This window comes from Pteropus alecto, unplaced genomic scaffold, assembly GCF_000325575.1.
Source record: "Pteropus alecto unplaced genomic scaffold, ASM32557v1 scaffold116, whole genome shotgun sequence".
Classification (NCBI taxonomy): Eukaryota; Metazoa; Chordata; class Mammalia; order Chiroptera; family Pteropodidae; genus Pteropus; species Pteropus alecto.
The window spans coordinates 757167-772537 of record NW_006439189.1 but is presented as its reverse complement, the minus strand read 5'-3'; the positions used below and the strand labels follow the sequence as shown (position 1 = coordinate 772537).

At 36.7% G+C, this 15371-nt stretch overlaps 1 protein-coding gene across 3 annotated transcripts in view; it reads left to right on the top strand.

The window, feature by feature from the left end:
- The window catches only part of TENM1 (teneurin transmembrane protein 1), a 756077-nt gene that overhangs the window by 605138 nt on the left and 135568 nt on the right, over positions 1-15371 (top strand). For 2 of the 3 annotated variants that reach the window (XM_006916168.3, XM_006916166.3), the window contains exons 21-22: positions 10273-10293; positions 15139-15369. In XM_006916168.3, the coding sequence (XP_006916230.1) occupies positions 10273-10293; positions 15139-15369 (252 nt within the window). The remainder of the gene's footprint in view (positions 1-10272; positions 10294-15138; positions 15370-15371) is intronic. The other variant, XM_006916167.3, reaches the window with a different exon arrangement.

The window sequence follows — 15371 nt, the reverse complement described above, 5'->3', positions numbered from 1 at the left end:
TTAGCATTAATATAATGGCTAAGTGGAGGGCCAGGTGCGGGAGGGAGCAATTGGAGGGATAGTTTTATGAATATTATAGATGCCCAACCAATGTACTATATACTTGAAATGTATTTAAAAAATGCAACCAACTTCTAAATGTTAATTTTGTATCCTGCTAGTTTACTGAAATCATTTATCAGTTTTTATATTTTTTTTTTGGTTGGAATCTTTAGTATTCTCTATATACAGTATCATATCATCTGCAATAATAACAGTTTTACTTCTTTATTTCCAATTTGAATGCCTTTTGCTTCTTCTTCTTGTCTGATTCCCATACAATGTTGAATAGAAGTGAAAGTGGCATTCTTGTCTTGTTCTTGATCTTAAAGAAAATGCTTTTAGCCTTTCCTCATTTAGTATAATGTTAGCTGTAAGTTTGTTATTTATGGCCTTTATTATATTTAGATATGTTCCTTTTATTCCCACTTTGCTGAGATATTATCATAAATGGATGCTGGATTTTGTTGAAAGCTTTTTATGCATCTAATAATATGATCATATACTTTTATATTTCAATTTGTTAATGTGCTATATCACATTAATTGATTTGCAGATATTGAACCAAGCCAGCATCCCAGGAATAAATCCAATTTGATCATGGTGTATGATACTTTTAATGTATTGCTGAATTCGGTTTGCTAATATTTTATTGAGGATTTTTGCCTTAATGTTCATCAAAGATATTGCCTATAGTTTTCTTTTTTCATAATGCCTTTTTTTTTTTTTTTAATCAGAGTAAAAGTGGCCTGTTAAAAAAAATTAGGCAACCTGTCCTCCTCTTGAATGTTTTGGAATAGTTTGAGAAAAATAGGTGTTAATTCTTCTTTGAATGTTTGGTAGAAATTTACCTATGAAGCTGTTTGGTCCAGGACTTTTGTTTGGGGGGAGTTATTTGATTACTGATTAGATTTCATTGGTGTTAATCAGTCGGTTAAGATTTTCTGTTTCTTCTTGACTCAGTCTTGGGCGATCATATGTTTCTAGGAATGTATCCATTTCTTCCACTTTGTTCAATTTGTTTGTATATAATTGCTTGCAGTATTTTCTTATAATCTTTTGTATTTCTCTGCAGTCCATAGTTACTTCTATTTTATTTCTGATTTTATTTATCTGGGTCATTTCTTTTTTCTTGGTAAGTCTGGTTAAGAGTTCATCAATTTTATTTATCCTTTCAAAGAATCAGCTCTTGGTTTCATTAATCTTTTGTATTGCTTTTCTAGACTCTATTTTGTTTATTTCCACTCTGATCTTTTTTATTTCCTTCCTTCTAGTCACTTTGGGCATTGTTTGTTGTTCTTTTTCTAGGTCTTTTAAGTGCGATGTTAGATTGTTTATTTGAGCTTTTTCTTGCTTCTTGAGGTAGGCCTGTATTGCTATGAATTTCCCTTTTAGGTCTGTTTTCGCTTTGTCCCATAAATTTTGAGTCACTGTGTTTTCATTTTCATTTCTCTCAAGGTATCTTAACATTTTCCTTGATCTCATTATTAACCCATTCATTGTTAAGTAGCATATTATTTGTCCTCCATGTGTTTGTGTATTTTCCATTTATTTATTTGTAGTTGATTTCTAGTTTCATACCATTGTGGTCGGAGAAGACACTTGATAGGATTTCAATCTTCTTAAATTTATTGTGACTTATTTTATGGCCTAACATATTAGTCTAACTTGGAAAATGTTGTGTTCCCTTGAAAAGAATATATATTCTGCTGCTTTGGGGTGAAATGCTCTAAAAAATATCTATTAAATCCATCTGGTCTAGTGTGTCATTTAAGGCTATTATTTTCTTGTTGATTTTCTGTCTGGAAGATCTGTTCATTGGTGTCAATGAGGTGTGAAAATCTCCTATTATGAGTGCCTTACTGTTGATCTCACCCTGTATATCAGTCAATAATTGCTTTATATATGTAGGTGTTCCTATGTTGGGTGCATATATGTTTACTAGTGTTGTGTCTTCTTGTTGGATTGATCCCTTTTTCATTGCGTAATACCCTTCTTTGTCTCCTACTATATAGCCTTTGTTTTAAAGTCTCTTTTGTCTAATGTAAGTATTGCTACCTCAACATTTCTTTCATTTCCATTTGCTGAAATATCTTTGTCCATCTCTTTTCTTTCAGTCAGTGTGTATCATCTGATCTGAAGTGGGTCTCTTTAGACAGTGTATGTATGGGTCTTTTTTTCTTATCCATTCAGCTACCCTATGTCTTTTGATTGGAGCATTTACTCCATTTATATTTAAAGTGGTTATTGATAGGTACATAGTTATTGTCATTTTATTATTCATATTTATGAGTTTTTTCCTCTTCTTTTACACTAGTCCCCTTAACATTTCTTGCAATACTGGCTTGTCGGTGATGTATTCTTGTAAATTTTTTTCTGTCTGGGAAGCTCTTTATCTCACCCTCCATTTTAACTGATAACTCTGGTGGGTAGAGTATTCTTGGTTGTAGGTTTTTGTTTTTCATTACTTTGAATATTTCTTGCCAGTCCCTGCTGGCTTCAAAGTTTCTGTTGGAAAATCAACTTGTTCTGGCACTAGTGGTCCACCACCAAATATCTCCCCCAAAATGTGTGAGCTGGAGGTTTGAAGTCCCATTACCTGTGATGAATGCAGCTTAGGGAAGAGGCAGGGCAGGGGCAATTGCCTGGCAACAAACTGGACTGAGTGGTACAGGGTCTCAGGGAGACATGGAGTGGAGTGGGACAATTTCATTGGGCCAACGAAGGTTTAGAATGGGCCATGCAGGGGGAAGGTTCAACACAGACAAGATGGTAGTCATCTGTAGACTGCCCCAGAGGGGGGCCCAACAAAAGAACAATGGCAACTGTCCCTCCAGCACTTGCCCTGGTACCACACAACTCAGTCTTTCCCTGTATGTCTCTTGCACCTCCCAAGCAGCTGAACCTCTGCTGGCACCCAGGATGAGTATCTGCCAGCAAGTGAGTCTGTGTGCAGGCCCTTTAAGGGAGACATCCGGATTTTCAGGTTCATTCCATCTCCTCTGGTCGGCCAGAATTCCCTCTGATTTTTACAGTCATATTTTGTGAGAACTCCCCTTCCCAGGACTGGAACTCTGGGCTAGGGAGCCCCCATGTGGGACTAGGACCCCTCGATCTTTTAGAGGCAGCCTCTGCATGTACGCTCTCCCTCCTAGTGCTCAACCACCACGCGTGAGTGCGGGACTAGTCCGCTTCTCATCTCCGCCCCTCCTACTGGTCTCAGTGTGGCTTTTTCTTTATATCCTCAGATATGTGTCTTATGATCAGCTAGACTTCAGGTGGCTCTCCATGTTGATTGTTTTTAATTTGGTTGTAATTTTAATGTAGTCCAGAAAGGAAGTGAACCCTATTTTTACCTAGCCTGCCATCTTGACACACCTCTTAATACATTTCTTAATTATAATCATAAATTCTGTCATTGAGAATAAAGCTGTTAAATCCCTTGGCTAATAAAAAATAAACTGTAAAACTAAAACTTTATAAAGATAAAGCACACCTAGGGAGTCTAGAGAAGTGCTAATTCATATCACCCTGCCCTAATCAAATGTTCATGTACCTCAGAATGTCACACCTCACAGGGATTTGTCATTTCCAGCAGTATATCTCTTTGGGAAACTAATTACTGGAAAGAAGAAGAAGGCCAGGATGATAATACGCTTGGATTTGGAAATGATTTATATAACTTTCATTCACCATCTGAAAGTTTCCAGTCATGCAGTTATAGGCCATCATGTAGAGAGACATTTTCTTGCTGAGCCTCTATAGCTAATCACATAAAGCTAACCCTATGTAGCTAACTTCTCAAGGAAAAACCATAGGATTATCTATGTAAATTTACCTAAGGTGGATCAATTGTCATTCATTGATGAGATTCTCCCTTAGTCAAGGATCCTTAACAGTTCACTAATCTGCATTTTAGTCCCAAGGACTTGATGATCTTCAACACAAAGTCATTTGAAGAATATAATAGAGTAACTTGCAAAGCAATTTTCTCAGTATGAAGAAAAATTAGTTTCTGATAGTGTGAAGTGTTGTCCAATCTTTGTATTCATTCTTACTCTACAGCACTGTTTTCTTTCATTGCCACAGCTCTTCAAACACATAATCATGCACACACCATGAGCTCACACACACAGGCACTTTCACTTAGCCTGAGTCTCCCTAGCTGACTCTTCTGAGCTGATATCTTTAGAGTAGCTTTTCTTAACATTTTTTAAAATTCTCAGACCACTTTGAGAATCTACTGAAGGTTACAGGCCCCCTCCCCAGGGGGTGAAACATATTTACACAAAATTATACATGCAATTTCAAGGGTCACTTATTCTCCCTCTCTCCCCGTATCCCACCCTCAGGAACCTACTCCTGTGGATGAAGCCCTTTCATAGACTCCTGGTTAAGATTTCATGTATTAGGTTCAAGGAAAAAAAATAGTTTTCCCTTCTCTACTCCAACACTCCTGTGATAGGTTATCAAAGAAATAAACTGACTGAACATACATGATCATTTTGACCTAATTGACAGGTAAGTCTCTATTTGTAGTCAAAACCATCAAACTAGTTTATGTCCCCAAACATTGTCTGTCATGTTGACTCAGAAACTAATATAGTTCTTATTAGATTCACACTTTTTAATGTATCTGTCCTGATCAGTATCCTATCCAGTGTATATTGCATCTTTTCACATGTAATTGATAAATTTATAAATTTGCTTTATAATTTTTCCAGATTTAATCTTCCTGGGGAGAAATAAATTGATATAGTATAGCTTTGCTATCTTAAGAACCATAATGTTCATTGAGTTCTACTGTATATAGATAGAAACTTTATTTTGTACCAGTTTTTTGGTTAAAATCAATTAATTTAATTGCCCCCTCCCAATGCATCTAATCCATTTTAATTGGTTGAGTCATCTGTTTCCTGGAAATACAGACTAATATGGTTACTATGTTATTTGTTGTATTTAAAACTGTGAAGGGAAGGACAATATTGTCAATAGTTTATTACAGAAAGGTATCAAGATTGTTCTGTATCTTCACTCTCCCTCAGGTTATTCATTGTATAACTTAATTACTCTGCTCTCTACTTCCCTAATTGCAAAATTTATCTCAAGTTAATTTTTGAGCAGCCTCTTACATGTCTTATACAATTTCACTTGTTTTAAGATCCACGGATGTGTAGTTCTCAGCCCAAAGTTGGATGACATTTTGAGAGGACATAAATCTTGCTCCTACTGGATGTCCTTGTAGATTTCCTTCTCCTCTATCCTCTTGTTCCATATTAGGCCACATTGAACACTCCCTCTTGACATTTCAAAGATTGGAAAACTATAGATTTTTTTCTAACTCAGTTATACTGATAAAAACTGTCTTCGATTGAGTTTCTTTCATCTGACCTCAAAAATAATTTCATTTTCATTGGTTGCCAATTATTTATTTCCTCATTGGCTGAACAGGGAGGATAAGGAAAAGTCAGTTATGACATTATCATTAGCAATATGCCAAGAACAACAATATTATTTCTTATTATTTAAGTATATAGCACCTTTTCCTTGTTTACAGCAGATTTCATCCACATCTTAGTGCTTCCTTTCAGTAGGGAATTAAGGTAAGATAATAAAAAAGGGAAGCTTACAATATCATGCAATTAAACTTAAGGAAGTCTCAAAAATACATTCTCTGAAGATGTTTTTTAGTTAGATTCACTTCTGTATGGGATAGTTTAAGTCTAGGTATCCCTAGGAATTTTCTTTTCATGTCAATATGTTCACACACACACAAATTGCAGTTACACAAAAGTGACATCATAGATTTGTGAACTTAGTGTTGTTAGCCGCTGGCCCCCGATAGACACACGGACCACCAGAAATTAGTGAGTTATAGGAAACACACTCTTTATTCAGCCAGCTGGGTCTGCCAGGGGTATGCAGACCCTAAATTAAGCAGCCCCAAAATGTAGAGGTACAGGGTTTTTAAGCTCTAAGCTCCATTCTTCATCCTGTTTGAACACACAAATCTATTTTTCTTCTTTTTACTAACTGTCAACCCACAGGTCGGTTGTGCAAGTGGGGGTACAGAAGCAGAAAGCTTATTGTTAGAGCGTTATGTTCCCATGGGCGATAGCCAAACAGTAATTTTCCAGCCAGCACAGTGTAAGAAGAGTCCATTGAGGTATCTGATACAACAGAGTGCCCACCACATCCCTGACAGTTGACCATTTCTATTTTGTTTGATCCCTTTCAATAACAGGAAACTTAAATACCTCTTTAGACAGCACATTGTATCTTTGGAGTGCTCTGTTAGAAAATTCTTCCATATATTGAACCAAAATCTACCTTCATAAAACATCCACTTAGTGGTGGCAAATGTTAGTATCTGAAGCAGCCCAGAAACCACTTCTCTCTTTACCTGACAGGCTTTTCACAAATGTGAAGACAGATATCATAGATTCCTGAGCTTTCTTTTTTATTATTAAAAATATTGGAGTGACAAGTCCTTCAACTATTTCTCGTCAGTTATGACTTTATTTCTTTTTATTTGATTATGGCCTTAGGGCCATTTTTTCAGTTTTCTAAAACTAACAGGGATAATTACAAGTAAAAATAGGGGACAGATATCAAGTGTTTTGCAAGAATTCAAGTATGGCTGTCCATCTTGCTCTCCTCTCATCTTATAATTTCATAAATCTATTAGAAAACCTTTTAAGCATGAATAGAAATGATTTATTCTTTATAAAATCCTTATGCTGTTACTGTTCAAGATGCTGTTATTCTCCAGATATTTATTTTGTCCTTTTCTTAAAAATTAAAGAAAGAAGAAAATAAGAGCCTGGCAAATGCTTCTTGGTACCTTGAGTAATTTAGACTCAACAAAGGTCAATGTAACATCTAAATTTTCTTGAGATTTTACTCTTTCCTTTACAGTGACTGGTTAACATTTACTACATTGTTCTTTGGATTCAACTCCTGTCATTTACTGAGAATTGAGTAGAACTGAAATGGCACCCACTTAGGGAAAGTTAGCATGCTAAGGGGCAGCGGAACTTATAGACTGCTCTGCTGAAGGAACTAATGGAACCCAGACTTTGAAAGCTCTGATAATATCTGAGAAATTATTGAAAACCACCTCTTTGTCAGCATCACTGAAGCTATAAATAAACACAACATATAGATGAACTAAGTGGTTACTTCCCCAATTTGATCTCATGTGTTAGCAATGGCATTCAAAGGTTCCCTCCACCTCACCCAAAATTATCTTCATTGGCCTTGCTAACAGTGCCCCCAAATTTCCATTCTAAGAAACGTGTTCCTTTGAGTCGAAACATTGCAGCTCTTAGAGTCCCCACCATAAGAACCTCTGTTAGAATGACCCATCAAGCTAAAATCATCATTAGTCCTTGGGCATGGGTTCACTTGTCAGATTAATTTTCAAAAGAACTCCTAGCTCAAAGCAGAATCCTAAAAAACAATACAGGTAAGTTGTGATATGGGCAAGGGACAGAACTGGAATAATTGGGTAGGATAGTCTAGATAAGGGTTGCTGGGGTTTGAAGTGCTAAGATGTCAGTGAATGGCAAGAGTCGGAACTTGGTCTTCAGAGACAGAACACCACGTAAAGATGAACAAGGAGGGAAGTCCATTCTTTGACATCAAATATTTCTGGCCAAGTATAAAGAAGCTGAGAAAAGCATGAAAAACAAGTAAAGTGTTGCAGCCACCACAGAGCAGACCAAGGAAACTCTCATAATGCCAAGTCATTAGACAGCAACTCCAAAGTTGGCATAGTCTCTCTTTCTCCATTCCCCTATGTCAGAAAAATATAAAAATAGATCAAACATTATACTAAGTGAAAACTTAGTATAATATAGATATTATAAATTATCCATATTATATGATTCCATTCATATGAACTATCCAGAATAAGCAAATCCATATAGATGGAAAGCAGAATCAGAGGCCCAGAGAGGTGGGGAATGAAGAGTGACTGTTAATAGGTACTGGGTTTATTCAGGATATGATGAAAATGTTCTGGAATTGGATGATGGCAATGGTTGTACAACTCTGTGAATGTACTAGAAACTGCTGAATTGTACATTTTAGAAGCGTGAATTTTATGATATGTGAATTATATCTCAATAAAAATTGTTTTAATTCAAAAAGAAGAATAGATGGCCCTTTAAATCAGGTAGATCCTGAACAAAAGCAAAAATCAACTTCAAGACCCCTACCATCAGGAGCATTTCTTGTTCTAAAAAGATTTGCAATTCCACTTCTTTGTCCTCCTAACTCATAGCAAGCTTCAAGTCAGTCACTTGCTAAGTTGTGATGCCGTTGCTGGACTGAAACCCTTGTGAAGAATTCACACAGTGGCACTTCAGTATAGAGCCAGTTGCTAGCTAGACAGCAGACCAACTTTGGTGGCAGCTCAATCTTAAATCCTTAACTAAAAGTAATTCTGAGACAGAACAAGGTCAATCGCTGGCAATAAATTTCCTTATTTTCACTTCTTTCCTCTGAGATGTTAATGAGAGAAGCTGCTCTTCACAATATGGCACATCTTTCCAAATTCAGAGTGACATTATTGGCAGGATCAGAAGCAGCTGCATGAAAGTCAGACCATCCCTCTCCCCACTCTTTGCCATCACCTAAGAATGTCAAAACTCTTTGTAGCCACACAAATGGCTCTGTACCATGAGAAGATGTTGTGGGTGAAATTATGTTTTAATGAGATCCTTTTAGTATTTTCACAACTAAATTTCCTTCAGGAAGAGCAACCATGTAACAGTGATTAGAACCAGCCTCAAGCACACTCAAAAGTTAGAGGCCACAAAAACAAGTGAGTGTCTAGGGACGGAGAAACTCAAAAAGGTTCAAATGCCTGAGGCCAGTTTTCTAATCAGAGTTCCCCATTCTTACCTTTTCACCTTTTGTGTCAACCCATAGGATACTTACCCTTTTTGAGGCAGGCCAAGGAAACAGAAAAGCCAGTTGATCCTGACCGGTTGCCCAACTGGTAAACTCCTAGGAAGATCTCTTTAAAAAGAGTTGAATCACTAGTAGCAGATAGCTTCAAATGAAATTATTTTGTATCTTTTCTTCATTCCTGACATTCCAAATAATAAGAACATTTTTTAGTTTAGATAAAAAGATTTGTGATCTTTATGTTTTTCAAAATGACATACAAGGCCAAGCTTAAAAGGATTTTAAAATTTAAATGACTATATTTCAGAGATGATTATAGCCTTTTAGTTCTGGGCAGATTTGATCCAAAGTCAGGCTTGTCACAGACTGTGCCCCCTATGTGAGAAGCCTCATTCCAGGTCCCAGAGTGAAATACCCCAGGTAATTCTCTGTGCCAAGAGGCTTACAGATCTGGGGCATCCAAAGTGTTCTGCTTCTTCTGACCTGACAACTCTGTTTTTCCCATCCCAGTTGTCACTTTGGAACATGAATAGCTGGAAGACACAAGGCCGTAGTAGTTGATGTACATGATGTTTTATTGAAACTATTTTGATAAGGCAGTTTTCAAACCAAGGACATTCTGTCATGGTCTAAGAAAAAACCTTTAAACTTTAAATTTGTTATTAAAAAAAATATTTCTAAGTAATGTGTTAATGTGAACAAAAGATGTCCCTATCTTATCTCTGAGATTATGTAAATGGCTTAGGGTTAGGTTTGGGATGCCTGTTGCACACCAGACTTGATAATAAAACAGTGTTTTGCATTTTAATAAGGTGGCTTTCAAAACAGTGTCTAGAATGATCAGACCCTTTACAGTGGCTACTTCTTCAAACCTTAACCCAGTGGTTCTTAAACCTTATTTTGAGTCGGAATCACCAGCCGAGTTTGTTAAAAATAAAATTCCCAAGGCCCACTAGCATCTTGAGATTCTGATTTGAAATGACTGGAGAGACCCCCAGGAAACTGCACATGTAGCAAGAACCTAAGTGATTCTATAAAAAATGGCCCAGAGAGAACTTTTTGAATAAAACTGCCTTAGAGTTTTACCCACCTACCAAACAGGGTATTCAATCACCTTAACACTGTATTAGGAGAAGCCATGAGGGATTGTGTTCACTTTGATTTGCATATCTGACTAAAAGATCCTAATGGAGTCTTTCTGATAGCCACAAGCTGAGTTAGGAATAGGTGTTTCTGCTTAGATTTGGCTTGTTAAATGTTACTGATGACTCTCTATTTGCTTTTACTTGCTACTCATGGATACCTTGTGCATCCTAGAAACAGAGATACCAGACATAGGTAAGCAAATCACATAGACGGCTGCCTAATGCCCTTTCTTGCCAAAGAGACCTCCTCTTAATAACATGTTAATAAGGAGATTTTACTTCTTAAATAAATTTAAAGGAATAATGTGAAAATAAACTTGGAAGTTATGACTCAAGTAAGTGTCTTCCAAAAGAAGAGAGCTCCACTAAGAAGGAATTTGCTGAAGGATCAGAATATACCAAAAAGAAAACAAGATAAGTGAAAGCTGGCAGTTCAGTGCTTTATGGGAAAGCAAGACCTTAAGTTTCATTATGTTTTCCGTAAGTAATGTCACAAATGAGTCTGTAAGTTCAAATAGATTCATTGTTTTCAAGTTACAGGTAGAGAGGTAATACAGCAGTCTTCTTAGATCCAGAAGTATAGCTGATAAGTGTATTAAGAGGCAGTGACCAAAATAACTTTCTTGAATAAGATGTTCCCTTTTTTTCTTCTATGTGACCTCATGGTTTCTATTTCTTCCCACCAAATTAAGTTGGTTGTCAAATTGCTTACTGGTTAAATGTTGCATGGTATTAATTATAAGCATTAACTGCCCATTTAACAATCTATGTGATTTTAACTAGCATGAATGATCTTTGCTAAGTTGAAGGTCATTGCTTGAATGTAAAACTAACCAGAAGTTATAAAAGAAATCTTCACATATCCCAAATTGCAATATGCATTTAGACACAAGAGATTGGAACAAATTGGAATGTGTCCAGTGGTTTTTCAGAAAGTAGAAAGAAAACAATCTCAAAATAGCTGAAGTGCACTTGAGATATGGAATGAAATGGCAAGAAATTACATATCAATATAGGAGACCTTCAAAAATAATATTAATCAGATTTGAATTTATTATCAAAAAATAATATTAATCAGATTTGAATTTGGTGTTTTGGGCTATTCCATTTTGTAAAGGCCAGTGCACAACATTTAAAAACAGCCTAAATGAGCAAAATAGGATATGCTGCTCAGGTAGAAGAAGGTAAGAAAACTGATTTTTTATTTTTTGTCACCTTCAGAACAAGAGCATTCTGAAGGTTTTTTGTGTGTACAGTCACATATGGTCTGATCTAATCTTATTCCAGGTACAGGCTTGTTAATGACCCTGGGCAAGCTCTCTATGTGTCTGGGTTTCCCCAGCTGAGATTTGAGGATGATAATTCTAACTTCCCTCATAGACACATTGGGGGTATTCAATAATAAATGAATGTAATACATTCCAAAGTGCTTTTGTGTGAATAACATTTCTCTTAGAAAAATAGCTATGGACTTTTGGTAAACAAAACCTGATTAATCTGGCTCAGGTGATATTTCCATAAACTGGCTACCAAAATATTGAAGGTTGTTTCAAGAAAGAGTTGTGACCCTTCTTTGTTCTAGAACGATGTAAGAGTACTGGAGAAATTTTATTCGGAAGGCAAAAATTCAACCAGATATATAAACACTTTTACTCAAACACCTATTTAAGCAGTCACTGCTACAGAGATACCTTGTCTGATATGACTGCTAAATCAATACTGGGGCCCTTTAAATTTTATTTACAGCAGCTGTCATGGTAGTTCCAGGGTTGCAGATGTCCCTGGAATCTACTGGATTCTCTTATTTGATGAAGGTAAGTAGAAAAAAAATCAAGTGTTCCTTCCAATTGGATCTTTATTTTTTTTTTCAATTAAAACTATAAACTGGGTCTCGAATCAGCATTTGCTACACTTTGCTATCATTACCATACATAAATATGCTTAGAGGGCAAATACAATTACAAATACAATAGGAAACAAGACAGTCCTTAAGGATATTATTTTCTCCCCTTCATTTTGCTTGGCTAGGTAGCCAAGTCCTGAACTCTTCCATGTCTCAGTTAGTTTCATGTCCTTCAGTTTAGTTTGGTTCAGCTTTTACTGAACATTATTAACCCTGCCAGACACTCTATTGGCACTGAGAATAAAAAGATGGATGAATATGGTTCCTGCTTGCAAAAAACTCACAGTGTAGTTGGAGAGAGAGAGAGATGTGATCTCGGTTTCTAATACAATTCTCCAGTAAAAGAAACCAAGGGTCCTTGGAGAAATGACTCATTTTAGTACTGGGATTGAGATTATACAAGGTGAGCCTGAAACATATTGAAGTTTCAGAAGGTAAAGAAATGCTCAGAAAAACGAGAGAGAGAGAGAGAGAGAGAGAGAGAGGAAGGATGAGAGGGAGGGAAGGAGGGAGGGAGGAAGGAAGGGAGGGAGTGCGCGTCCCGGGACACCCGTGCGAGTCCGGGCTGCCCTCCCGGCCTGGAACGCAGAAGGAAGGAAGAAAATAGCCCAAATTGATGAGGATATGTCAAAGGGGCACACAAACCAATAGAAAGCTTCCAAGGGCTAAAGCTGGAACAATTTGAGCAACAAAATAAAGTAGCATTGGATTTTAATACAAAGTATAAAACAAATATCCATGAGTCCATATTGCTATAAATGGTTGAATTCATAGATAAATGGAGAAGAGATAAAGCTCTCATGCAGAAGAATTCTAAATAATTTATGTAGATACTCTACCCCCAAGGAGGTGGAGTATAATTCCATTCTCATTAAGTGTTACCTTTGCTGAGTAACCTCCTTCCAAAACATACAATATGGAGTGTGAAAGAGAAAGTAATTTTACAGTGTGGAAATCTGACAAACACGACCTCAGCCAGACAATCAAGGACAGCATCAACAGTGATAAGTCATATTGATACTATGTACCCTTGATTTCATTTAATGAAAATGGCACTTTATCCCTGATCATCCTCCCCAAAATCTATAACCCCTAACTATGAGAAAAATGTTGGACACATTCCAATAGAGGGCATCCTACAAAATACCCAACCAGCACTCCTTTAAACTGTTAATCATCAAAAACAAGGCAAGACTAAGAAACTGTCACAGCCCAGAGGAGCCTAAGGAGACATGAGGACTAAATATAATTTGCTATCTTAGATGGAATCCTGGAACAGAAAAAGGATATTAGGTAAAAACTAAGGAAATCTGAATAAAGCATGGACTTCAGTTAATAATTTTAAAAATAATGCTAATACAATGTGATAGGTGCTACTAGGTCACATGTCCCTCTTCTCTGCTCATTTCTCCCTGTCTACTTCTGTTCTAACTCTTGGGTTTATGGCAGTCATGTCCTGTTTATTGATCTCACTCCCCTACTAGACTCTGAGTTTCATGAAGAAAGGGGCTATATTATACACACAAGTAGATCTCCAGACCTGCTGTGTGGCCTAGTTCCTAACAGATCACTAACTAGTACCAGTCCACATCCTGGGGGTTGGGGACCATTGTTTTACTGGATACAGGGAAAGATAGAAAGAAAGAGGAGTAAATGGTTTCTGGCTTGACAACTGGGTGTGAAGCAAAGTTCTGAGCAGTAAGCACATTAGAGATAAAAAAAAAAAAGGTTGCTCTCCAAGCTCTTATGGTTTATTGAGGAGAGGGATACAAATACAAAAAGTTACTATAATATGTAATCTCCAGAACAGAGTTGAGTGTATTGCAAATAACACAGACTGGAGATTTGCAGAAGGCTTCCTTCAGAAGAGGATGACTGAGTAAAGCCTTAAAATTCATGTGAGACTTTATTAAGTTTAGAAAGGTTTGTATACCACACCAAGGAATGTTAAAAATTTTTTAGAGTTTTTAAAGATGGGAGCCAAATAATCAGAATAACTCTAGAGGCAGAGTGAGAAAAAAATAGCTTCCAGATTTCAAAACACCTCCTGTGGATAGGACTATAGAAAATATTCCAGGCCAGAAATGATGAGAGTTAGAACTAATATCATGGCTTGAGGAATAGAAGAAGAGAATAGTTCTTAAAGCTAACTTACAGGCACAATTGCATGTGGAAAGAAAAGGAGAGTAAGGGTTAAACTTTCAGGTTTGGGGCTTGGATAATGTCAGTAGTACATGAACCTTAGGTTCAAACAAAATATCCCCCAAACCAAAGTTACTTCAGCTATCAAAAACAATGAAATTAGCAAGAATTAAAATTAATGAATGAGCTTAGCCATATATGCAGATAAAAATAACGCAAGATATTCCGTGTTAATATCTAACTGAAGAGTTTTAAGAATACCAAAATCCAATCAAGGTAACTTTAGTGTCACTTTTAGCAAGTATAGCTGATTATGATCATAATCCCCCAAAAGTCGAATGTAGTCAGTTCTATTATGTCCTGAAAGAAGAAAAAAAATAGTTTAGAGAAGTACAGTAGTCAGATAAAAAAATGGTAGCTTGGGAAGAGAAGGTTTGGCAATATATCTCCAGTACATCACCCTAAGTAGCACTCCTCTACCTTTGTTCATGCCTTTCAATTTACGACAGAAGCCTGAGAGAATGATAGGGCCTGCAAATGAGTCAGGAAGCCCAGAAGAGAAGTAGGTTTATGCGAGATGGAGAAGGCAAGAAAAGAGAATAACTCAATGGGATCTGTTGAGTTTGAGGTGGCTGTGAGACATCCAGGCAGTCATCTAGTAAATAATTGGAGAACTGGGTATGAAAGGTATGTATGAGAAAAATGATCTGAGATTTACTCTCTTCTGTTTCTTCCTCTACCTGCAAATGGATGGTATTGAAATGTCAGCATCATTACAGATTAGCAGTACCTATTGATTTTTTTATACCCACACCCATACTAAAAAAACAAAGTATCCATCTCCTCAATACATAAGAAGGCTGCAAATACTGATACATGAAGATACATGAATTCTTCATCTGTTGAGAAAATTTTCCATTCGTGACAAAAGCAGATCCCAGGGGTGGATATCGAACAAATTGCTTTGAATAACTTTACTTTTCTCTTCCTTAGCACAAGTCCTGCTCACAAATACTATCTGGCTATGGACCCTATGTCTGAATCACTTTATCTATCAGACACCAATACTCGAAAAGTCTACAAGTTGAAATCTCTTGTGGAAATGAAAGATCTGTCTAAGAATTTTGAAGTGGTGGCAGGAACAGGTGATCAGTGCCTTCCTTTTGACCAGAGTCACTGTGGAGATGGCGGGAGAGCATCTGAAGCTTCACTGAACAGCCCCCGAG